The sequence below is a fragment of the Dipodomys spectabilis genome, unplaced genomic scaffold (genome assembly GCF_019054845.1).
Source record: "Dipodomys spectabilis isolate Male_0828 unplaced genomic scaffold, ASM1905484v1 ptg000106l, whole genome shotgun sequence".
In the NCBI taxonomy this organism is placed as follows: domain Eukaryota; kingdom Metazoa; phylum Chordata; class Mammalia; order Rodentia; family Heteromyidae; genus Dipodomys; species Dipodomys spectabilis.
Genome location: NW_024870783.1, coordinates 610,065 through 637,180, shown reverse-complemented (window position 1 = coordinate 637,180; position 27,116 = coordinate 610,065). Strand labels below are relative to the sequence as shown.

The 27,116-nt window shown below is 38.8% G+C and overlaps 2 gene segments (V, D, J or C); both read right to left on the bottom strand.

Annotated features, from left to right (window-relative positions):
• Window positions 1-27,116, bottom strand: part of LOC122114115 — a 109,813-nt gene that overhangs the window by 69,579 nt on the left and 13,118 nt on the right.
• Window positions 21,136-21,734, bottom strand: LOC122114128. The segment is given in 2 exon segments: window positions 21,136-21,473; window positions 21,625-21,734. Coding segments are annotated over 2 exon segments (378 nt in total).

Here is a 27,116-nt window from a genome sequence, read left to right as displayed (position 1 = left end):
TACCCAAATGTTTACAAACAAGACCACACTAAAGCTACCAGCACAACTATGTTTATTGCAGCATTATTTACCATAGCTAAGATATGGAACCAACCAAGATGCCCCTCAGTAGATGAATGGATCAAGAAAATGTGGTATATATACACAATGGAATTCTATGCCTCCTTCAGAAAGAATGACATTTCCTCATTTGTTAGGAAATGGAAAAGCTTGGAAAAAATTATATTAAGTGAAGTAAGCCAAACCCAAGGAAATATAGGTCCCATGGTTTCCGTTATTTGCCATATCTAGTATATGTATGAGTCAAGAAGGAAAGGTCAGATAATGTGATAGTAGGAAAATGAACCCTTAGATATGGATTTAAATGTTTTTTTTCTAACACATTTATAAGATTATTTCTTTGTTGCTTTGTACGTCCCTCCCCCACAGTATAACCCCTGCTTTCACTCTATTTGATGTGGTTATAATTTTGGAGGAGATGGGGAAAAACAAGTCGTTTAAGGATACAGGTGGACCCAATGCAACTATGAGAAGTGCAAGTTGTCATGTCAAAAACCAACTTTACAACTTTGGTGCCGGGTGAAGGGGGGATTGGGGGGAGGAGGCTGGGAAGGGATGTGAAGGGTAAACAAAGGAAGAGGCTGCAATGCTTGATAAGAAATGTACTCATTATCTTGCCCATGTAATTTTAACCCCTCTGTACTGTATGTTCACAAAAAATAAAAATAAAAATTAAAAGAAGAGACTCCTCCAGTATTTCTGCTAAAGGAAAAATTTGTTTTGCATTGTTGAGAATGAAAGGTTATCTAAATGGATCTAAGACTCAGAAAACCAGATGCTCTGGGAACCTCAGGATATCAAAGCTCCATTGCAGAGAAGCTATGGGTGAGGAATTTACAATGAATTTACTTCCCTTGGATTTCCCATCACTCAGGGCATATACCTTGTTAGGATCTATGTGGGCACTGAACAAAGAACCACACAGACCACTGTCAGCCTCCTCTCTGACCTGCAGCAATGAGGGTTTCTCTGCTCAGCCGGGAATCTATTCCTGAAGGGCTACAACTTCTCCATATGTAATCCTCTGTCTCTGTCTATATAGCACTTCCTTGGAAGTTTGTCAATAACCACAATTATCCAAGGAAAATTCTTACAGTAGAGTAGAGACACTAGTAAGCCAGAGTCCAAGATCTGGAGAAAGGAGAACTGAAACTCAACTCAAGAACAGCTATGTGAGAAGTAGGGAAGAATTGGCTTGTGAGCATAGTGTAAGAGGGAAGTAGGGTGAGGAAACTGAGAAGTCCTCATTCAGAAATGCAGAGCAGAAACATGGAGGTGTCTTTGTATGAGAAACAGAAGGATGTAGGAGGGGGACTTGATGTTATTTCAGAGCTGAACCCTCATCCCTCAGCCTCCACTCCAACAACTGTTCTTAAAGAAGTTCCCAGGCTCTCAGCTGCCCCCTGCAGGGCAGCAGCTACTCTGAGATTGCCCCTTCTAGTGGTGACAGGAAGAAGTTCATGTGCCTCAAAGGCAATGGGCTGCTGATGGCTAAAGTGACCTGTGTCCAGACCCCATCCTAACTCTGGTAGACTTGATGACCAGGCAGGGAATGAGCAGGAATTCAGGATTCAGGCTTGGTTTCTGCTGATTCCTGTCTGGGATGCTCTTTATATTCTTGCTAGGACACAGGAAGGAGTCTTGAGACCATGTCCCCATAAGGTGTTCACTGGCATCTGAGCAGGAGAAAAAAATGCATCTGCATCTACGAAAAAAACAAATGAAACCCTGCATATAGTCAGTTTTTTTCTGAATCTGATCAGAAAACGAAGCAGGCTCACACATTTATTTCCAAAGAAATGTTCCCGTTGAATGCAAGCATCCTCAGGATGAAGCCTCAGTCCTGCTTCCTCCCCAAGGTCAGAGCAGAGAGAAGAAGAGAAGCAAGGCTGTGACTCCATGTCCAGAAGTCAACTCCTGAGGTAGGCTGACCCATTCAGAGAGCACTGGTTTGGTGCCTTACTCTGCCTGCATTACCATGAAGAACATAAATATAGTCTGGGCAGAAAAATCAACATATTTTTAAAACCAAAATTCTGCAGGTTGCAAAGTCAGGAGCCATCATCTTTCTAACTGTTCAACTTCTGGCAACATCCTGGGGCCCTGATACCTTTCACAGACACAGAGGCAGAGACAGAGCAACCCAATGAATCATCTCCTAATGGTATTAGTACTACGGGGTTTGCTACAGCACCATTGACCTCACATCACCTCACACACTTCTTAAAGGCCTCTTTTCCAAGGACACATATCTCTGGGTAACATGAATCAATCCTTAAAACATGGCCTTTGCTGAGAAAGAAAGCAGGAAATAGAGGCAGGCCCAGCTTCCAGTCTCCAAATACCAAAGACAGAAGACCTTTCCCCACAATTCAGCTTGCTGACAGCTCCTCCTGAGTGTCCCTTATCATAGTCAAATGCCCAAGCTCAGAGCCTCTTCCTTGATGATAAAACACTAATTCTATGTCTTCTTCATGACTACTAAACAGGATTTTTGTTTATTGTGCAGTTTCTCTTCCTTCTAGTGGTATTTTTTAATAATACATCTTACAAATCCAGGCTACTTTTTTATTTTGAAAAATACTGTACAGAGGGGTTACAATTACATGGGCAAGATAATGAGTACATTTCTTATCAAGCATTGTAGCCTCCTCCTTTGTTTCCCCTTCCCATCCCTTCCCATCCTCCCCCCCCCCCGCCCCTACCCAATCCTCCCCGGCCCCCTCTCCCCTGCACCAAAGTTGTGAAGTTCCTTTTCAACTTAATGACTTGTCCATCTCATTGTTGCAGTGGGTCCACCTGTATCCCTATTTAAACGATTTGTTTTTCCCCTTCCCTCCACAAATTATACTGATACTAAATACAGTTAAAGCAAGGGTTATACTGTGGGGAAGGGACATACAAAGCAACAAAGAAATAATCTTGTAAATGTGTTAGAAACAATCCCATCAAAGAAAAAAAAACATTTGAATACATATCTTAGGGTTCATTTCCCTAACATCTCCTGCAAATATGCAGGAGTGGACATACCACACATGGGGAGCAGAGCTCAGCCCCTCCCCATCTCCTTCCTCAGCTCTAGTGTGTTCTTACCTGATACTCAGAGCAAGAGCAGCCCCAGGAGCTGAACAGGGCACCTCATTTTGAGAGTAAGCAGTGCTGGTAAGTCCAAGCAAGCTTGGAGCTGAGTTTTTATGTTGAATTGCAAGGGAGCTCCTCCCTAGGGAACAATATGCAAATGTCCTGGTGGGTGCAATGGTGAGAGACAAACTGTTAGGAGAGATGGAAACAGACACTGGGAGGGTGGGGCCTCTCCTGTGAGCAAATGACATTAACTGGGACCAAGTAAAGCAAGAGAAATCTAATGTGTGTTCCCTAGAAAGGGAATGCCTTCATGATCCTCCTGCTCTTCTCTGCTGCCTAATTCTTCAACCTGCTCTGGTATGCTTTACATTTTTCTTGACAAGGATGCATTTCCATAAATATTGAGTCATTCTTATTTATTCTCTAGATATTTGTTTACAAGTTTAGGTCTGGTCATTTTATTTTGCTTAGTATAAACTACATTAATGTAGAGAGCAAAAATAAATGTACAATGTTTATCACAGATATACAATTCAGACAAACCATGGAATTCAGTATCAAGTTACTCAAAGGCCCCTCATCCACTACATAACAGAGGCTGTAATATACTGAGGTGACATTCCCAACATGTGGCATTATAGTTTGTTTGTTTCCTAGACATGACCATCACATGTGTTGAACAGAGAACTTTTATTTGGTTTCAGCTTCTTGTTTCTGAAATCCTTCTGAGGTCTTTTCCCCTCATAGGTTCAGTGCCCTTCCTATCACTTCCTTTGGTTCTAAAAGGCTTCTAGTTCTGCCAAAGTATATCTGCAGATACCAATTCCCCTTCATTTGCAGTTAAAAAAACAATGTTATTATTTTGCCTTCAATTTTGAGGTATGGGGTCATGAATAAAATATTCTTCTTTGGCTTTTCTATTGATTGTCACATATCCCATTCTACTATACTCTAACTTCAATTATTAATGATAAAATTAATCCAAGACTTTATAGAATTTTCCTGTGCAAATAGACATAATTTTCTTGAAGACTCTCCTTTCCTGTATAACAGCTTTTTATCTGTGTTTACCTGATTGTGATTCAGTAGATCTCTTTAATGCAAAAGTAAATCTCTTTTTGAGTTATTTTTCAAATATTTTTGTCTTATTTATATCTTTTTCTTTATAGGTTTTATACACAATCTTACCATAGTAATCACTACATTAACCTATAAAATTCTGAGGAATTATCTGTTCATTTTTTCATTGACTTTTTTTACTAAAAAACTTATATTGTAATATATTCGTTGATTCTTCTGCCATAATCAAGTCATAACATACCTATTCAGTGCATTGTTCCATTGGGTTCTAGAATTCCCAAAAACTGATTTTTACACCAATGTAAATTTTTGCCTTTCTTCTCCTCTACCTCTCCTTTCCCTCCTCTGTATTCTCCCTAGGCAGTTTGTATTACTGGCCAAATTTGTATGTTTAAAAATTCAAACTTGCATTTGTTTCCCCTTTTTCTCTCACATGCCCATGATGGGGAAAACAAGTTTAACCTCTTTTCAAACCAAACAGACCATCACCTCTCAACTCTCCAACCCAGGAAGTTATTAAATCTCTGTCAGAGAAACACAGAACTAAAGAGATGAAACAACAGTAAACCAAAAGATAAGAACCAATTGTGCTACCACTTAGTCTTGGGAAGTACATCTTTCATGTAGCCTGGAGCAGACCCCTTGAGCAGCCTCTCAAAACTGGGACCTTTTCTCTGATTAGTAGGATAATAGAGCTTTAAAATCTTCACTATTCTTCTCATTTGACATGTGACAAATAATAAGCCTTATTTTCTTTTTCTTCAACATAGTGCTTTCATTTTTTGTGTGTGAATTAGCTTTGTGAAGTCAGGGGGCCAAACTTTGGAAACACAACAACATAGAAACTCTTTTGAGAGAAAGAAATAACTTAACAAAAAGATGAGTGATAGTATAAACTATCAAAATCATTTTGATACATAAGCAAACATTCCAAACACATGAGCAATCCTTGGGAAAATGTGTCCATTCTTGTGGTCAAGTGGGAAGAAGCAAACTGAAAACTTCCTCCCTCCTTGTAACAGCATTGGAGGGACACAATATAAATTAGAGGGATATAATTCTTCAATCATCTTCTATGGATGTCATTCTTTTCTAGACATAACATTTTTGAATGTTTTTATATTGAATAATCTAGGACTATGGCTAAATGAGTTAGTCAGATGAAGTCTTCAGTTAGATGTTAGTGACTCTGAAATTGAACTCCATCACCATTTCTGTCATTCGAAGGCCTGGAAATCCTCCGTGCCAGTGCTCCCTAGGTTGCACTGGAGAGACTTCTATGTCACTGGACTTGGGGCTCCAGAAATTCAGTTAGTCTTTATTATGCTAGACTTTCTGTTTACTCTTTATTTATAAGGCATGATAAAACAATCATCCTAAATTTTGAAAGCTGGAAGAAGGAGAAGGGAGAGATAAGAGAAGTCAATCACTTGAAAGTTAAAGGCCCAAAGAATGAAAGTTTGACAAAAGTTTTCTGAAAGTTAATTGGAATACTAAAACATGACTAGCCACCCACCCAAAACTTAGAAATATTTAGTAACAATGAATTTATAGACTGCTAATCCCAATCATTCCCTAAACATCAAATATATTGTTTACAAAGAGACACACTTGACCTCTGAATGTACAATCTAACTTCTCTCATTTCTAGCTAATATAGAATTATTGCAAGAGTGAAGGTTGACAAAAATGTTCTTGGTGTTTAGATACAGAGAAAAATGGCCCTACTTCTATTCAGTATTGTCACTGTTGGATATAGGAACTTATCCTAGGACATGATGTTTTTCTTTTTTTATGTGTCATGACTCAATAAACCATTTGATTTCACAGAAAATAAAGTCCAAGTGCTTTAGAGCTTTAACAGGCAGTATCTCTTTTTCTGGCTAATGTCTTCCCTGGTCATTGTTGGGATGTATTGGGCAGAAAGAAATGATGGTCAAAGAGGAAAGCTTGTCTTCAAATTCTCAGTTCTAGTTGGATCTCATCTTCTTCAATTGTTAATCTCCTGGGATCTGGGAAACACCTGTTTGATGGTCTGTAATTTTCACTAAACCATTGATTTCCTAAATCATGTACTTTCATGAACTTATTTGAATAAAAAGAAAACTCTTTCTTTTGTCATGAGATGAGCACTATGTATGAATATGAGAATGGTGCTTGACATACTATTTTGCTTCCTGGTTCCAAAAAAAGGAAAGAATACAAAATGTTTTAGGAATTCTTCAGTGTTCTTATGTTGTACTATTTAATGTCTCAGCTCTTCTTCCTCAATTACATTTCTGGTCACAGAGATCTGGGGTGTTGTAGATGGAAACTGTATGATTGGTGCTTCTTTAATTCATAATTTTAATTCATTACTTGAGAAATAAAATTCCAACCTTCATTATATCAAATTATGTTCACCTAGATATTTTAGAATAATGTTTGTATATTATTTTTAATGAATTACCTACTGACCTGACTGTAAGGCTAGCTAATCATTCAGGAGAGTGGATTCTTATTCACAAATATTCTCTCTGACGTTCACATTTTCCTTTTCCTCTTAAAGAATCATAATTTCACCTTCCTTTATTTTTCTCATCACCTATTCCTTTTGTATATGTGTAAGTTTGATATTGCACACCAAGTGAGAATTAACAAAATGAAGGAAGTCATGCTCAAAGTAAAATCACATCTCTAATCCTTCTGTCACATTGCTGGGTATCACAGGTACTGGGTATCACACTCACTTGCTGTATGCTTGTAGTTTAGGGGTTTTTTCCTGCTTATATTAGAATACCAAATAGTTTTTCTTCAACTTTATATGAAATATATTCCAAATACTTCTTCAATTTATTAACAATATATACTTGTATCATTCCATAGCCTTTCACAGAAAGCATCCTTCTTTTACAATGGAAAAAAAATCCATTGTGTGTGTGTCTATGTATGTGTGTATATGTGCATGTGTGTGTGTGTATGTGTGTGTATGTATGATCAGAGAGAGACAGAGAGAGCAAGAGAGAGATGATTGTTCAGTCATACTTCATGTACATGCATTTTGTTTGTTGCCAATATTTTTCCTATGGTCCAGAAGTTTATCTTCAAGGACATTTCTTGAAATGTGATATATGTTAAATGATAAAATCACGCTGCTTTGTAGATTTTGTCATGTTTTATTTATCAATTTTAGAATTGTCTCTTCAGATGTTCTCTCTACTATTATTTCCATTCTTTGCATTAACTTTTTAAAAAGTTGCTGCAGGTTAACATGTAAACCAAGAGAGTCTGGAGGAAGATGGCAGAGGAGAACATGGGGGCTAAATAAGCTCTCAGGTAGAAACCAGTTTTACTGTTCCAGTGGCAAATCTAAGGCTAGAGTCACACCAAGTATGCCATCATAGTACAAAGAGTTTGGCCAGAGAGAAAAACTTCAGGCAGCTTGGCTCCAGAGAAAGATTTGAACACTCTAGGGTCTGTGGGAGTGGCAGCAGCAGCTGCTACCGTGGCCACCATATCTACAGCAAGAGTCCAGGACAAAGGCACCAGAGGCAGTGTAAAAGCAGATTCTACTCACCACAAGCAAGAACTGACAAAGAGTGAAAATCTTCATCCTGCTGACCATAGATAGTCACATACGGTAGATGATCCAGAAACCAAGGGAAAGGTGCGAGTACCATCAAGATATCCTTACTCCTTCTTATAGAGCAGCAGTGGAATGGTAGCTCATCCCTCAGCCCTGGAGAAGAACTCCATGTTTGATATTGAGAAAGACCAGGCCAGAGCAGCTAACATCTAACTCAGGCCTTAGAATAAGGAGCCATTCAACAGGTCATAGGAAACTGATCTGTGGGTCTCAGCTCAATCCTTGTGGAAAGTTGTCCTTCCCAAGCAGAGGGAGCTCCACTTGGGCAGGGCAGACTGTCCCTCAGTGGGTAAATAGACACAGAAGCTAACCTACCCATGCAGCATAGGCAGCAACTCCAGCTGCTGGAGGGTAAAAGTAAAATAACTGGAAACTTGTTACACATAAATCCTGAGAATAGCTCCAGGCTGGCCTGCTTGACTCTCTCAGGAGCTAGACCATCCGGGAGAAAGCTACTGAATGCTAACTTTCCACAGCGCTGACTACAACCTAGCTCCCGCACAGCAACTCTAAGCTGGAGAAAACAGCCACATCCCTCTTTTGTGATAGTCAAAGTAGATCACACTTCCACTGAACCAGCCTGAGAGGATTGTCATAAAGACTCGGGTAAGACAGAGCTTCATTTGCCTGCTCAAACAAGCTGATTTAAGAAACTAACCAAACCACAGGAAAACCAAACACCACAAGTAAAACAAAGACTCCACCAAGAGACTGGTTACAGACACAGGGAGACACAAGATTCCCCCCATCAAAAACAATTGAAGAACCCTTTTTTTTTTCTGCCTAGTTTTGTTAAAATGTTTTTTGGTTTAAAAAACTGTTGGTTGAATATTACACTTAATAGGGAAAAACTACAACCAATTCTCCTAAAATCAGGAACAATGCAAGGATGCCCACTGTCTACACTCCTCTTCAATATAGACCTGGAATCCTTAGCCAGGGCAATAAGGCCAGAAAAAGACATTGAAAAGATCCACATAGGGAAGGAAGAAGTGAAACTATCCCTTTTTCAGATGAGATGATAATCTACTTTCATGATCCCAAAAACTCCATCCCCAAACTCTTAGAAATTATAAACCACTTCAGCAAAGTAGCAGGATACAAAAACCACCCACAAAAATCAGTCATCTTCCTGTACACCGATAATGGACAAGTAGAAAGGGAAATATAGGAAGCAATCCCATTCACAATAACACTCCCAAAAATAAAGTATTTAGGATTTAACCTAACCAAAGATGTAAAAGAACTGTTTAATGAAAACTATAAAAATTTAAAGAAAGAAATTATAGAGGACACTAAGAAATGGAAAGACCTTCCATGCTCTTAGGTAGCAGACTGAACATAATGAAAATGGACATACTGACAAAATTAGTACACAAATTCAATGCAATTCCTAACAAACCCAATGATGTACATTTCTGAAATACACAAAACGAACCAAAAATTCATATGGAACAACAAAAGACTTAAGAATATCCAAAACAATTCCAGGCAAAAAAGTCAACATAGGAGGGATCTCGATGCTGGACATCAAACTCTACTATAGAGCCATACTAACAAAGACAGCATGCTACTAGCACAAAAAAGACCCAAAGACCAATGGAATAGAGTAGAAAATTCAGAAATAACACCACACACCTATAATCAGCTGCTATTTGACAAAGGAGCCAAAGACATACAGTGGAAGAAACAGCTTCTTCAACTACTGGTGCTGGGAAAACTGGGAGGCTACATGCAGAAAACTAAAAGTGGACCCCAGCCTATCAGCATGCACCAGCATCAACTCAAAATGGATAAAAGACCTTAACATCAAACCTGAATCTCTGAAACTACTGCAGGACAGAGTAGGAGAGACTCTTGAATTTATAGGCATAGGCAGGAACTTCCTGAACAGAGTCCTGGGGTCACAACAAACTGGACAGAGACTGGACAAATGGGACTACCTTAATCTAAAAATTGTCTGCACATTTAAAGCTATAGCAACCAAGCTAGAAAGACAACCAACTAACTGGGGAAAAATATTTGCCAGAAATATATCAGACATGGGGTTAATATCCAGTATATACAGGGAACTTAAGAAACTAATCCCTCCCAAACCTAACAACCTAATTTCTAAATGGGCAAGGGAAGTAAAGAGAGACTTCTCAGAAGAAGAGATTAAAAATGGCAAAAAAACTCATGAGAAAATGTTCATCATCCCTGGTTGTAAAGGAAATGCAAATAAAAACCCTGAGATACCACCTTACCCAATCAGAATGGTCCACATTCTAAAATCAGCCAATGACAAATGCTACAGGGGATGCGGAGAAAGAGGAACTGCTGGTGGGAATGTACACTTATACAACCATTTGGAAAGCAGTCTGCAGAGTCCTCAGAAAGCAAAATATTGACTTCCCTATGACCCAGCCATACCACTTCTCAGCATTTATCCTGAACGACAGGAACCAGTATAAAAGGACACATGCACTTCCATGTTTACTGCAGCACTGTTCCCAATAGCCATGATAGGAAAACAACCCAGATGTCCCACCACAGATGAATGGATCCAAAAACTGTGGTATCTATATACAATGGAATATTATGCAGCCTTTAGAAAGGACAAAATAATGGCATTTGCAGGGAAATGGATGGAGCCAGAAGAAATCATGTTGAGGGAGGTAAACAAAGAGACAAATGACACATGGTCTCCCTCATAACTGGATGTTAAATCCAAAAATGTAAAGTTGATATGACAAAGATGACAAGGCTTAAAAAATAATTGAAAATAAATATCACATTAGGAACAACAACAACAAAAATAAACAAAGGACTTCCACTCATCTGGTAGAATCACTACTAAATAACCCCATGCTGCTGATCACATATATGGCATATATATGCACACCAGAAGGAAACCAGGAGGAAGACACAGAACTAGAGGGAATCAGGGAAAAACATAAAACAGCCGGACCCATCAGCTGCACTGGTCATTGATCAAAATGAACTAAGCAACTCAGTGGCAGCGATGGCAGGGAGGGAACAAGCTGGAAAGAGGGAACAGCTGACTATGCAAAACAAAAGAAAGGTACATATTACCCAGTGTGGAAGAAATAACTGTATTGTCAAAGCTCATAGAACTCATAAATGTTATTGACCATGACAGACAATTTGCCCCATGAAAGTTAGAATGTGTTTGTGACTTTAACTAGCATCACTATTCCACAATACCGTGAAATTAGGAAAATTATGTAACCACTTAATCACAATTAAAGAATTTGAAAAAAACTGTTGGTTTTTTTCATCATTTAAATATTAGGTTTCTTTGTTTTTGTTGTTTCTTTTTTTAATTCTCTTTATAATTTTGTTCGTCACCAGATATATACTTGTCTTCAATCATTATAGTTTATCCTTCATTATGTGCATACTTAATTCAGATATCAGTTACTCAGCTCACAAACTGTCAGTCTTAACTCCTTTAATTGTAGTAATATGTATTTATACTTAAATAATTTTAAAGTGTTGCATTTTTAAATTTTCAATTACTTTTTATTTATATTTTATTGTGAAAATACTGTACAGAGGGGTGATAATTACATGGGCAATATCATGAGTACATTCCTTATCAAGCATTGTAGCCTCCTATTTCATTTCCCCTTCCCTTCCCTTCTTCCCCCCACCCTACCCCCCCCCACCCCCACTCCCACACCCAATCCTACTCCCCCCACCAAAGTTGTAAAGTTCGTTTTCAACATAACAACTTGTGCATCTCATTGTTGCAATGGGTTCACCTGTATCCCTATTTAAACAATTTGTTTTTTCCCTTCACCTCCACAAATTATACTGTCATCAAGTACAGTGAAAGCAGGGGTTAAGGAGAAAATGACAGATAAGTTGATGTTAGGAAAATGAACCCTAAGTTACGTATTCAAATGTTATTTTTCTTTCATGCGATATTTTCTAACACATTTATAAGATTATTTCTTTGTTGCTTTGTATGTCCCTCCCCCACAGTAAATTTTTTAATTTTTCCTTTTTCTTTTTCTCTCTTCTCCTTTCCTTCTGTCACTTCCCTCTCTCTGAATTTAGGTATTGGTTATATTCCTTCTCTCACTTTCCATCCCTACATTCCTCCAATCTTATTTTCTACTCACAATTCTCCTTAAACCTATTAATTTCTGGTCTGCTGACTCCTTATTTGATTTTTCTTTGTCCATTGATTCCTAATTTATTGTTGAACTAGATTGCTTCTGTGGACAGTTTGACTGTGTCAGTCTATGTAACAACAGGTCTATGGTTCATGCTTGTTTTAAAATAGTCTTCTATTTCAGAATTGGTTTTGCTTTCATACCCAAATTGGCAGAACAAGTCAGAGAAACAGAAGAAAAAAGGAAAGTCTAGGTATCTCAACTCCCACCACCCATGATAATCAGGCAACAGAGTAGTTAATGAATAAAACAGAAGGGAGTTCCCAAAATCCTCCACAAACACTACTGGTAACCATGCTGAATGAAAAGATTGAAAGCCTGCAAAGGACTCTGTGTGAGTGTGACAGGAAAATGCATGAGCATGGAGGGGAAATGTGTGAGTGTGATGAGGCTAACCAAAGATGAATACAGGAATGTCGTGAGAGTGAGGAGGCTAACCAAAGATTACTAGAGGAATTGCATGAGCAGGATGAGACTAGACAAAGATTAATAGAGGCATCATGGAATCCACAAACAGAAAGCTGGAGGAATCCATGGAGTACACAAAAGGAATGCTGAATGAACCCCAACAGAAGGAAAGGGAGTCCAATGAAACTATAAGCAATCAAGTAAGGGATTTGAGAATGAACACTGAAAAACAAATGAAGGAGGGAAAGAAGTCTATACAAGACCTAAAACCAAGCTCCAAAAAAGAATTTGAAGCCATCAAATCTGACCAATTAGAAGGACAGGAATAAAAAGCAAAGTAGAAAAATCTTCACAGTAGGTTAGACCATGCCAAAGATAGAATCTTTGGGATTGAAAAGAGCCTAGACATTAGAGAAAGAACTTCCCAAACATCCAAAAAGATAGGCCCATTCAGATACAAGAATCCTTTGGAACCCCAAATAGACCAGACCAGAACAGTTCATCCCACATTGTAGTCTGCACAAGATCAAGTGAGACCAAAAAGGATCCTTAAAGCTATCAGGGAGAAACGACCATCCAGCTATAAAGGGAAAACAATCAGAATGACTGCAGCTTTCTCAGCAGAGACAATTAATGCAAGAAGAGTCTGGAAGATGTTTGCCATGACTTAAAGACACACAACTATCAACCAAGAATAATGCACCCATTAAAACTGTCCTTCATAATGGGAGCACAAATAAAAAGCTTCCACATCAAATAAATATTAAAGCAATATATCTCCATAAAACCAGTCCTACCTGGTCGAGAGTACCAAGAGGGACGGAGCACGGCCTCCTTCCCCGGGCCTTTGGTGCCTTGCGGCCCCAGGCCTGAGGCTGAGCAGAGTCCCCGGGGATAGGCCTGTATGCAATCTATGTCCGGCAGACGTGGGGGGCTCTTGCAGCAACGAGCTCCACGCATCCCCGCGCCCCGCTGCAATGATTGGTAGCGATGGTGCTCCACGTTGCCGGGTCCAGAGGAAGACCTCGCCCAGCTGCCAAGGACGCAGCGCCCTTGCGTGGTGACAGGCATGACACAGCCAGGCGACCACGGCGGAGGCTTTCACCGGCTAGAGGATGGAGACCGCAGGAGGCCTTGGAAGCTCACCAGCATTCTAGGCTGCCGATCCGGGACCTGGGGTGACCTCCCTGCCCCACAGAGAGGCCTCACCCCGCGACAAGGACACACAAAGGCCCTAAGGGTCCTGGCAGTTGAGCGGAACCCCGGATGGAGGCAGGGGCAGCGGTTGGCGGCCGGGGCGGTTGGGCTGGTGCCCGCGGAGAAACGGTAGAGTGATGGCCACGGGTGACACAGGTGCCCACCAGAGCCCACCAAGGTTTGTGGGCCGCTGGTAGGTCTGTGTCCATCATATAGAAAGGGGGCTCTCAACTTCCCCAACCTTCTCAAAGACGACCTTTCGTCCACCTGGCCTTCTGGATGCGAAGAAGTTGCCGACCAGTGATAAAGAAGACGCAGGAAGTCACACCTGTCAACGCCATGGGTTTGTAAAGACCATAGAAACATGTTCTGGAAGTGACCTGGAATGGCGGTGAGAGACTGCCTCCAGGGGACACAGCCAGAGCCACACTCCTCCGCGTTTGTTCCGTTCCCTGGATGGAGGACATGGAACAGAAGACCTGGGAGAAGGAAGAGGGGCCTGGCAAAGATGTTTTCCAGCGACAGCCATTGATCTGTGTGCAGCTCATCCCCCTTGCTGCATGCAGAGCTGACTGTGCTTAAGGACCTTGGATATTCTGAATGCCTGATGTATTTTAAATGCCATTTTTGGGGGAGGGAAAACGGTTAACCACTGGAGTTGTAGGCATGGTGCTTATGCCTTGGTACCAGGTGAAAGAAATACAAAAAGGCCATGCCAGTGCTTACAGTGAAGGGTAACATTGTCCCATTTTGTTCTACTTTCTTGTGTACATAGTGTATATAAAGGACAAAGGAGTCCTAACTTACATCTAGGCATTCTAGATGTTAGAGAGGTTGCCAGTGTATGACAAAAATAGTAGACTTTGTATGTTTTGTGCTAAACTTCCTAGAAAAGGTCTTCTGAAAATCTGAGCATTCTAGCACACTGGGTAGGTGGAGAAAGGTTCTAGAATATTCCTAGTTTGAAGACACTTTTCAGATTATAATTAGTCACGTGTGCAGTCAGTGAAGACTGCCCATGTATATAGTGGGCAGACTGTGTCCTTACTTGAAAACATCTAGTCTCTCTAGATGTTTAGAAGTGCCCAATGTATGTTAAATGTAGAGATAGTAACATATTACATTTTAGGTATCTTTTTGCTAACATTCACATGAAACACTGTCTTTAGAAAATGGAATAGGGAAACCACCGCTGTGAGCAGAATGGCCTGTCCTCCTTTATTGGGTTGGAGGAGAGGTGGAAGCAAGCAATTGCAAAATGTAATATTCTGGTGTATTCATACCTGGACATCCTCAGATGCCATTTTTCTGTATTGGGCATTTTGTTTTGCTGTGTGTGTGTATATATATATAAAATGGACCAAAAAACCAGTCCTACTAAAGATACTTAAAGAAGTCCTAAACATAGAAAATCAAAAAGAGCATAATAAAGGCCAAGAAACAGCTCCCAAACAGAGAATCCAAGAAGCACAGGAAAAGTCCAGTTGGCACTGCCCCCAAGAATATGGATAACATGGCAGGAACTACCAAACACCTCTCAGCCCTAACTCTCAATATTAATGGACTTAACTCTCCAATTAAGTGAAAAGCACTGTCTAGTTGGATCAAAAAACAAGATGCTTCTATCTGCTGCCTTAAAAAGACATACCTTGCCCACCTTGCCTCCATCAGAAAGAATGACATTGCCACATTTCTTAGGAAATGGAAAGATTTATAATAAGTGAATTAAGCCAGGCACAAACAAACACAGGTCCCATGGATTAGCTTTGTTGTAATAACTGTACATGTGTAGGACAAATAGAAAAGGTCATGATGTTTAGTGAAATAAACCCAAAGATTGGGAAACAAATATTTTTTTTTCTTTCCTACTATTGTTTCTAACATTTTCATTATGTACCATGTGATTTTATGTTTCTTTGTATGTTACTCCCCCACATTATAACCACTATTTTCACTGTATTTGATGTTGGTGCTCTGTATCTTGTATACACACTTCTCTAATTCGGAGAGGGCAAGGGAAAAAATAAAATGCTTAAATAGGGATACAGTTTAACCCATTGTAACAATGAGATGTACAAGGGCGAGGTGGGAGTAGTTGTGGAGGTGGGAGGGAAGGGATGGTAGGGGAATAAAAAGGAGGAGGAAACAATACTTGATAGGAAATGTACTCATTACCTTGCTCCTGTAACTGTAACCCCTCTGTACAGTATTAAAAAGAGATCTAATAACATCTGATGCTGGAGGGGATGTGGCCAAAATGGAACCCTACTGCATTGTTGGTGGGACTGTAAACTTGTCCAACCATCTGGAAATCAGTATGGAGGTTCCTCAAAAGAGTACAAATAGAGTTCTCCTATGACCCAGCATTTACCCAAATGATCACAAACAAGGCTATCCTAAAGCTGCCTGCACAACTATGTTTATCGCAGCATTATATACCATAGCTAAGATATGGAACCAACCCAGATGCACCTCAGGAGATGAATGGATCAAGAAAATGTGATACACACACACACACACACACACACACACACACACACACAATGGAATTCTAGACCTCCATCAGAAAGAATGGGACCAGCCCCTTCGTTAGGAAATGGAAAGTCTTGGAAAAAAATTATATTAAGTGAAATAAACCAGGCCAAACAAACATAGGTTACATGGTTTCCCTTATTTTCAATAAATAGTATATGTCTACAGCAAGCAGAAAAGGTCAAAAGCTATGTACATATGACCATATAACCTGATGCTAAGTGAAATGAACCACAAGAGAGGGAAACTATATTTCTTGCTGTTGTTTTTAATGTATTTATAATGTACTATTTGATTTTTTTTGTTTCTTCTTATGTTCTTTCCCCATGGTATAACGTGGGTTTTCCCTATAGTTAATTCCAGTGCCCTGAATATTGTTTATAAATTTTTCTAATTTGGGGAAGGTAAGGGAAATAACAAAAAGCTGAAATAAGGATATAGGTTGACTCACTGTAACAATGAGATGTACAAGTTAAACTTGATATGGGGGTTGGTGGGGCAGGGCGGGAATGATGGTAGGGAGGGAGGGAGGGAAGGGATGTTAGGGGATAAACAAAGGAGGTGGTAACAGTGCTCGATAGGAAATGTACTCATTAACTTAGTCATGTAACTGTAACCCCTGGGTACACTACCTTTACAGTAAAAATATATACTAAAAAAGATGTGAACCAATAATTTATATAATAACATAATTTATTTGTTCATAGAGGTGTGTGTCCTTGTGTTTGTCTATGTATGTGTAATGTTTGGGGGCATATTTATTTCATTTTGTCCATGACAACATATGTGCAATTGACATATAGTTGTAATTTTCAGTTCCTTTCCTTACATCCATTATTTTGTGCTTCAAATATTTACTTCATTATGTTTAATAGTAACAAGTACCATGTTCTGGCTGAACTGTAAACCCAACTAAACTGGAGACACAGATTTTAAGATAGTGAGTAAAAGCCATTCTGGAAGGCAGTGAGATCTATCTCAAAAGCACGTTGAAGCAGGGGTGCATGGTAGCTATGCAGGAGATGAATTTAGAAAGATTTTAACAGAAGGCCAAGCTGGGTAAAATCACAAGACGTCATCTGAAAAAGAAACTAAAATAAAATCTATGGTGTAGTGGCTTAAGTTGTAGACTCTAATAAGCAGGAAACCTTGAGTTCAAACAACTATAGAACCAAAAGGGTTGTTTGAAATTCATTGTTTATCATTTACTATTATGCATATAATATCCTCAATTCAAATCATACTTTCAGTTCCTTCTATTGCCTATAAATTCATTTTTGTTTAAATTTTGGTGCTAGTCCACTGTCTTGAACTCAAGGCCTCCTGCTCGTTCCGGCTTGGATTTTTCACTCAAGTTAGGTATATTTCCACTTGAGCCACACCTCCAGTTCTGGCTTTTAATAGGAGATAAGTGTTACAAGAATTCATCCAAAGATGATTGAAAAATACTACAGTGCTCTCTTCCCATGGCTGTCATGATGAATCTCTTTTATTCTGCCCTTCACTGTGTCTGTACATGGCATTTGGGAGTGAGTAGCCAGACCTAATATAGCTAGGACTCTGCACTTTGAGAGGGAGGGTGGTTAAAAATCTGTTTTCAAAATAATCTGTGTCCAGCATGGAGCTGTGCCTTTCATTCTGTTAGACTCAGAAACAGGGAGACACAAGCTTAGTCCAAAGTTTAGTTAATTTTACATCCACTGATCTGATATTTCAATTGATATATCAACATTGAATGGTAAATTATCTTGACTGTATTTGCACAGAAACTCTCCTGTGTAAGTCATTACAGTTTTTATTCTCTCTATCTCACAGTTCTTTTGGAGAGTACTAGAGTTTGAACTAATGGCTTTAGGCTTGGTAGGCTAGCAGTCTTATCCATTGAGCCACATTCCCAATTGTTTTTGCTTTAATTCATTGTTCAGATATCATCTGGCATATATAAAAAATACCTGAGCTGGCCATTAACTGAGATCTTTCTACTTCTACCTCCTATATATCTGAAGTTATAAGCATGCATCACTATGCAGGGGCTTTTCATATTCTTCTTATGTGTTTTTTGACATCCCATGGCAGTGGCCATGGCATGTGTACTTGACATGTGCAACTTTAAAAGCATACACTTACATGAGTTTCACTCAAAGTTATTTGCAGTGAAATTGTCCTTTAATATAACATTAGACTAAATCCAAAGAGAATTCTGGGAATTAAGATGAAAATCTTATCAACCAGTTACTACAATCCTAAGAAACAGAGACACTAAAACTAAGTAACCACCTAAGCATTTACCTGATATGAAGTAACTGTCATGAACAACAAAAAAAAAATCCCAGGATCTCAGGCTCTCTGCTACTTTGAAGGCTGAAACCACGTCTATGTGGAATGTACCTTGGGTTTTTTCTGCTCCTTCAAGTTGTACTCATTGGATGGCCATGCATGTCTGGGTGGACCGTGCAAGCAGCTCTTTGCTTTAGCTTAAGTTCTCTGGCTCTTGCTGACCTCTCTGTCCACCTTCTAGTTTCCCAATAGAAATTAACCTCTCCTTTTCCATCTACAAAATGTGTCTCAAGAAAGCAGCTCCATTTGTACCATTTCTATTCTATGTATGTCTTTATAGACTCAGAGTGAAGTACCCATCCATAGCCACAGTCCAGCTGTTACACTGTGAGACTAAGGTCAAACGATATGCCTCAGGGCCCCTGCTCTCTCTTGCTTAATGGAGTGTGGCATCAGTTAAGTTCTTTAACTGTCTGCTTCAGTGTCCTTGTTTGTGTAACTGTTACAGTATTGTTAACTGCTTTGCAGTATCTTTCTCTGGGATTTTGCCATCTACCGTCCATGGCCCAATTGCTTCCTTAGCTAATTTCACTCACAGGATTACATATCTCAGAAACCAAAGTATTTTCTTCAATGGCAACAAATCCCTGAGGCCTTTAATCACACCACATCTCCAACTCTTCATTCTATTTACTCTTAAATCCTCTGTTAGAACTTTGCCTGTAAAAGAGAGAATGCCCCATGATTTGTCATTATTATTTGCTCTTAATTCACCTTTTTGTTTACCTTGCTTGCAATACTTAACTCATGATATTCAATACTAGAAACTTTTTAACACACCCTAGAAACTCTTTCAGAATGATTTTTCCTCAAGTTATTCCTTCAGAATGGTGAGATATATTTCCAGGTAAAAGTTATAATTGGTAAGACAATGTTTTATAAAATGGAAGAGTTTACCTATGCATTGGTAAAGATTAATTTATAAGTCCTAAAAATAAACATGAATGACATAGAATAAGAGCACAATGTGACAGTAATAATCACTAGACAATATGTTGGAAATGAAATTTACACTTGTGGGGGGGGTGGGGTTAGGAGGAGGGGCAGAATGGGCGAAAATGAGGGAGGTAAGTAATACTGTTCAAAAAGAAATGTACTCATGACCATACTTGTGTAACTGTAACCCCTCTGCATATCACCCAACTTTAAAATAAAAATTTAAAAAAATGAAACAGAAAATTAGAACAGAACAATCATAAGGGATGCCCAAGAATCTAATGATTAATAATACATCATATATACAACATTTTACATCATATACAATGATATAGTATATGTTTAATTATCACATACTATATCTTACACATAAAGTATATGTACATATATATGATACATAAATTGTGTACATGTGTTCACTTGGGAACCTGAGAATTACAGGGATTCTAACTTAAAAAATAACTGCTTTATCTTGAGGTTTCTCCACCATTCTCTTTATAAATGAATGACTTGAGTGTTTTTACTATAAGTGTCAAAGATTCCTAGATTTTTTAAATTAAAACAGAGATTTATTGATGTAGGAATACTTCTGTGAATCTTGGTGGGAGCAGTTGTGGAGGACAGAGGGCATAAACCCAGGAAATTGCTCACCTTTACCTCACCTTGCAGTGATCAGATGACACAGTATGGCTGGACCTCTAGTGGGATTGCTGTCCTTTGAATTGAGTGTTCTCCTGGCAATGACAGTTTGACTAATAAGTGAATCTGGAATTTAGGAAAAGAAATAGAGTAAATTTATCCTTCCATTGACCCTCCTTTCCTCTACCTCCATCCACCTCCATCCATCTCTCTCCATCCATCCTAGTTTTTCTTCTCTCTATCTCTCTCTCATTTTCCTTCTCATATTTCTCAGGTAATCTATCAGGTTGAAACTATTCCATAATAGAAGTCTATTTTAAAATTAAATAATGATATCTATAGTTCATCATTCTAATTGATCTAAAGAAAAAAAACTCTATATTGTCTCTATAGTAGTTGAAAAAATGTTTTTAAAGGTTTCAGCAGCTACTCATGATCTATCATCAGGCCAGAAATAATAAAAAATAGCTATTCGTTAAAAATGATCAGCAAAACTCTACAATAAACACTGTACTCATTAATACAGTATTTAACATTTTACTACTCAAGTTCTGTTAAAGACAAAAATGTCATAATCAGTTTTTGTATCCAAATTTATATTGCAGTTCTCCAAATGAATTCGAAAAATTATCATCAAAAACAAAACCAAAAACAAACAGAAAATATACAAAAAGCATGAAGCAGATAAATGAAGTAGCAAAATGTCTTTTTTGCTGAAAAACTTTATGTACAATTTTTTTCAAAATCTAAAGACAAAATATATTAAATAATAACATAATAGTCTTTGCCCATATTTTGAATAGCTGTTAATAATTAAAAGACAAATAAATATAAGGTATTTCCATAGCTATCCTTTAGAATCTTATTTTAGTATTTCAGTTTCCAGCCTGAACCAGTAGCTGAAGCCTACAATCACATTTACTCAAAAAGTTCAGACCTTGAGAACTGCTGCTTCAGGTAAGCATGGGCAGGATTCCTATCTTATGTTTCTAGGACAGATCCTGCAAGTGGAAACATGAGGAAAGTAGCTGGGGCAGCCCAGCCTCACACTTCTGCTTCTCTGGTGGTTTATGTTAGGGCTTGTATCATTGTGGGAGGGTAACTATAATCCTGCATACAGAAATAATGTGCAACATCTTCAGGCTGCAGACTGCTGATAGTAAGAGTGAACTCTGTCCCACGTCCACTGCCACTAAATCTAGAGGGAATTCCAGATTGTAAACTGTTTGCAGCATAGATCAGGAGTTTAGGTGCTTTCCCTGGTTTCTGTTGGTACCAGCTTAACTCATTGCTAACACTCTGACTGGCCTGACATTTCATGGTGACTCTATCTCCAGGAGATGCAGACAGAGTGGATGGAGACTGGGTCATCTGGATGTCACATCTGGTACCTGGCATTGGAAAAGTAATAATTACATACATGGAATCAATAAATCAATAAATAATACATAAAACCAAGCATGCTATAAGAAAGCTTCATTAATAGCCAAGTATCAGTGACTACAACACAAGGAGGAAATCCTCATCATTGTCTTTCCTTACTTGGAATCCAGAGCAGCAGGAGACCCAGGAGCTGAGTGAGGGCCCTCATGTCCATGCTGTGTGCTGACTGAGACTGATGCCTGCACCTGGGGTGAACAGCCTATTAAGAAGGTATCAGGGTGGTGACTGTGCTGTGGGCTCATGCAAATCAGTAGGGGTTTGGGTTTGTACAGCTGCAAATTTGAATCTCTTAGTAAATGGGCCTAGACACCATCCTCCCTGTCTGTATTTCCACAGAGAAAGAGATTGCATCTGTTATCAAGCCAGTACAGATGCACCTGTAGAAATAACTTGAAGCAAATTTGGATATAGATTTTTAATGTCACATTAGAAACAGTGATATTCCATCATTTGCAAAAAATGCAAGTACAGGGTTAGAATTATGTTTAATGAAGTCAAGCACACATGATTTCTCTCATATGCAGAAGCTAGTTCAAATGTATTAATGCATATATAATCACATAGAGGGACATATGCAAGGGTAACAAGTGTGACATTTACATGAGAGAATTACAATGATGTAACTCCTTAGATAAACTAACCCAGTTCAATAAAATGAATACTGGCACTTGAACAATGTGGAGGGGAGGTCAAAGGGAGGAGTAGATGAATGTAGCGAGGAGAGTAGGGAGAATGCAGTTACAAAATCCAATGCAGATCCTGTGAAACTGAGAAAGTTGAGGGGAGGTATTAAGGGAGAATAGTAAAAGGAGTGATGGTATGACATCAGTCAAGCTGCAGTGTATTTACAAACTAAAAGTACTTTGTACTACTACTTAAAGATAATAATACTTAAAATAATAAATAAGCTATTAAATTTTCTGACCTTTTGTAAGGAAGAATGCTCACTTTTACAGAAGATATGTAATCCACTATATGTCATATGTAAATCAATGCATGAAAGTAACGGCTGTTCAGTGTGTTTCATACCATTTGAGCTTCCAGATCCACCTTCATTACTGCTCAATGATCTACTACTTCAAATATGGAAAGGGATTCTTATAGAAGAATGGAGGGATTTTTATGTTAACATCATAGATCTGTATCTGTTCTTATCTCAAGACTGGCAACAAAAGCTTCTACCTTCCCAACTTCCTCCTCTAATCAGGCTGCATGCTCTGACAGAGCCTCTTTTACACAGATCTTTTCAAAAGGCCTCTAGCTAGTGGTGCGGAAAAGGACACAGCATATCAATCATGAGAGATTTTTTTCCATTTATATTGAAGAGTCTCTGTGAGTGAAATTGCAATTAAGACATCAAACAGATACTGACCTTTCAACTCAATTGTGGGTAGAGCAGACCCTGAATATCTCCTTACTAAGTATGACTCCTCACTCTGGTTCTAGTTCATTGTACACAAGGCACCAGGAATTGCACCCCAAGTGGCTCTGTGGTCACATGCAGGAAATTGCACCATCTTCCACTCTTCCTCAGTGGTTCCCATTCACCTGCTGCTTCTACACAAAACCAAGATGAGATCTGTTAGATGTGGAGATCTGTTAACTCCCAGAAGCCCGGGGAAATTAAGCTCCCAGGGCTGTCAGAACTGTTTCTGACATGGGCATGAATGACCTAGTCCAGCACTCCATACAGGCTATACAGGCACTCCTACTTCTCAATGTTCCAAACCCAATAAAAAAATTCACCCACCACAATATATTATCTTAGAATAGTCATCATTTCAAAATAAAAATATACTTTATAAATTAATTTTTAATTTATCCTATACCAACTCTGTAGGTGAAAAGATCTGAATATTGGATAGAAACATTGGATAAAAATGACTCTTTTAAGTGCAGTATCTATCACTGAAGAGTACTAGGAATTATTTAACCTCTATATACAATTTTAAGGATGAAACAATAATAATCGTTTCTTCAATTATACTTTTATTTCTTTGTTTTCATCTTTTGAGTAACTATATAATCTGGTCTCACTGTAATTAAGTAAAGATATGAAATCTATGGCTGGGAAGGTGGCTCAGTGGTAGAGCACTTGTCTTGCATGCATGAGGCTCTGGGTTCTATTCCTCAGTACCACTAAGCAAAAAGAAAAAAGCTGGAAGTGGCACCATGGCTCAAGTGGTAGAGCACTAGCCTTGTGCTGAAGAGCTGAGGGACAGCGCCCAGGCCCAGAGTTCAGGCCCCACGACCAGACTCCCCCCCCACCCCTAAAAAAAAAGAAATGCAAATCAAAACATTATTGACATTCCACCTCACCCCAGTTAGAATGGCTATAATCAAGAACTCTAATAACAACAGATGCTGGAGGGATGTGAACGGAAGGGAACCCTACTGCATTGTTGGTGGGAATGTAAACTTGTTCAACTACTTTGGAAAGTGGTATGGAGGTTCCTCAAAAGACTCCACATAGAACTCCTCTATGACCCAGCAATCCCACTTTTGGGCATTTACCCAAATGATCACAAACAAGACCACACTAAAGCTACCAGCACAACTGTTTATTGCAGCATTATTTACCATAGCTAAGATATGGAACCAACCCAGAAGGCCCTCAGTAGATGAATGGATCAAGAAAATGTGGTCTATATACAGATTGGAATTCTATGCCTCCATCAGAAAGAATGACATTGCCCCCTTTGTTAGGAAATGAAAAGACTTGGAAAAAATTATATTAAGTGAACTAAGCCAGGTCCAAAGAAACATAGGTCCCAAGATTGCCCTTATCTTCAATAGCTAGTACATGTCTGGGACAAGCAGAAAAGGTCAAAAGCTATGTACATATGACCAGATAAGACAAAGTTAAGTGAAATGAACCCCAAGATAGGGACACAAGTGGTTTTTTCTTGCTTGGTATTGTTTCTAATGTATTTATAGGATATAATGTGATTTTTTTTGTTGTTGTTGTTGCTTCGTTTGTTTCTCCCCCATGGTATAACCCCTGTTTATACTGCATTGTTGTCGGTATAATTTATGGAGGGGAAGGAAAAAAAGACAAAATGTTTAAATAGGGATACAGGTGGACCCATTGTAACAATGAGATGTAGAGGACACTATGTTGAAAAATGAACTTTACAAATTAGCGGGGGAAGGTGGTAGTGTATTTGTGGAGGTGGGAGAGAAGGGATGGTAGGGGAAAAAAAGGAGGAGGCAACAATGCTTGATAAACGTACTCATTACCTTGCTCATGTAAATGTAACTCCTCTGTACAGTATTTTCACAATAAAAAACTCATTAAAATATTCAAACACAATTTTATAATGACATCAGAATGTTATAACTGAATTAAAGATCATATAGAATGAACTCCAAAAAATACAAACAAAAAGGCACAGAGATGAGACCAAGAGATGAGAAATCTTTACCTTCAGATAGGACAGCTAATGATTGCATTAATCTTTTAGACTAACAACTTCCTAAAGAATATTCTGCAATGGCAATGTCTGAGCCGTGATATCTGGCAGTCTCTAGTCACATATGCCCATTGAGCACTTGAAATGGAATGGATGAAACAGAAGTGTTTAGTTTATAATCTAACTAAAATGTAAATTTAAATAGTCATATGTGGCTCGCATTTACTCTATCTGTGGGCACCATGTTAGCAGTAACATCGTCAGTAACATCACAGCACAGTCAGGCTAGTGATTGCTAGCACAGAGTTTGTATCATAGACTGAAGTACCTTCACCTCCAAATGCTCCTGGTGAAGGTGATATTGTCTGACCCATAGCCATGCGACTGTGAGTGGACATGGTCCAGAAGTTGGAAACTTGGTAATTTGTAGCTTAGATTGTGCACTTTTATGTTTGAAACACTTTTAGTAATTTTGGTTTTTAGTTTTGTTAACTTCATTGGACCTGTTGGTGTTGGCGATTCTTATGATATGAGAAAAATTTCAGCTCATAATCAACTTTTACTATTTATTTCAGGATTAAAAGTGTTTATGAATTTGATTTATATGCCAAAAAGTGTTCATATATATATATATATATATATATATATATATATATATATATTGAATCAAGGCAAAAGGCTTTTGGTAATTTTCAATATCATCTGACTATGGCTATGACAGAATCTTTCCCAGAGCTCAAGTTTTCCTCCTTCTAAATACTTACTCAGTCTCACAGATACTTACTTCCCATGTCCATCCTGGTGGCCACACCTGTACAATCACATATGCACACAAATACTTGGGAAGCAGGGGACACCAGAGCTTACCTCTGCCCACCTGTCCTTCCTCATCTCCCTTTGTTCTTACATGGATGCAGAGCATCAGCAGTCCTGAGAGCTGAGCAGAGAATCTCACTTTATGAGGGGAAGTGAAGAGGCTTGATAATTCAAAATAAGGTTAGATCCCACTGCTGATGGCTCACATCTATAATCCTAGCTATTCAGGAAGCTAAGATCTAAGGCTAATGGTTTGAATCTAGTGTGGGCAGCAAAATCCAGGAGACTCTTATGTCCAACTGATCAGCAAAAGTCTGAAAGGAGTGGATCTGTGGCTCTAGTAGTAGACCATCAATGAAAAAGCTAAAGAACAGCTTCCAGGCCCTAAGCTCAAGACCTAGTACTTGTAATTTTTGCACATTTCACTGACCCTTGGAAATATGTTCCTTAATAAAATCTTCAGTGTCATTTATCAGATTTAACTCTGCATTTTTGACTTGCTGTCAGAGATGCTAAGGACACCAGTATTATAGAGAAATTCCCAAAAGAAAAAAAAAACAAATATATGGACACAGTTCATATATTTTTTTTTTTTTTTGGGCGGGGGGGGTCTGGTGGTGGGGCCTGAATGATTGGCCTAGGCGCTGTCCCTCAGCTCTTCAGCTCAAGGCTAGCGCTCTGCCACTTGAGCCACAGAGCCACTTCTGGCTTTTTTCTTTTTGCTTATGTGGTGCTGAGGAATCGAACCCAGGGCCTCAGGCATGTAAGGTAAGCGCTGTACCACTGAGCCACCTTCCCAGCCAAGACACACAGTTCTTAAACTAAACATCTTAAGGTATTCATCTTCCATGTTTTTTCTTTTCATTGATCTTTTTTGTGTTCTAGATGTTTTCCATCTCTTGATATGTAACTTCGTGAAAAATATTGGTATAAATTTAATACAATCAACTCTATTTTTCAATTCAGTCTAAGATTTAAAGGCTCCTTGCTAGATACTTGGTTAGGAGATGAAATTTTGACTAACAGAAAAATGTTTTCTAGTGTCATACTGAAACAATTCTGAAAATTGCTCCAACATTGAATATTCTGGGTAGTAAGCTGCCAACTCTCACTACACAGCACCATTTCTAGAAGCAGATCTGACAGAACTACTTTTCCTTCCATGAGTTCCTGTTCAGTTGTTTCATTATGGGATTTAAATAGTCATTTACAGAACGAAGGTAACATTTCTGAATTCCGTAATCAGACTCCTGAACAGAGGCAAGGACTGGAGAAACACCTGAGCCATACTTGGGTCAGGTAAGAGGATCAAGAAAAGCATCCTACTATTTGATCTCTCTGCTCTTTTCTAGCTCTTTTCTA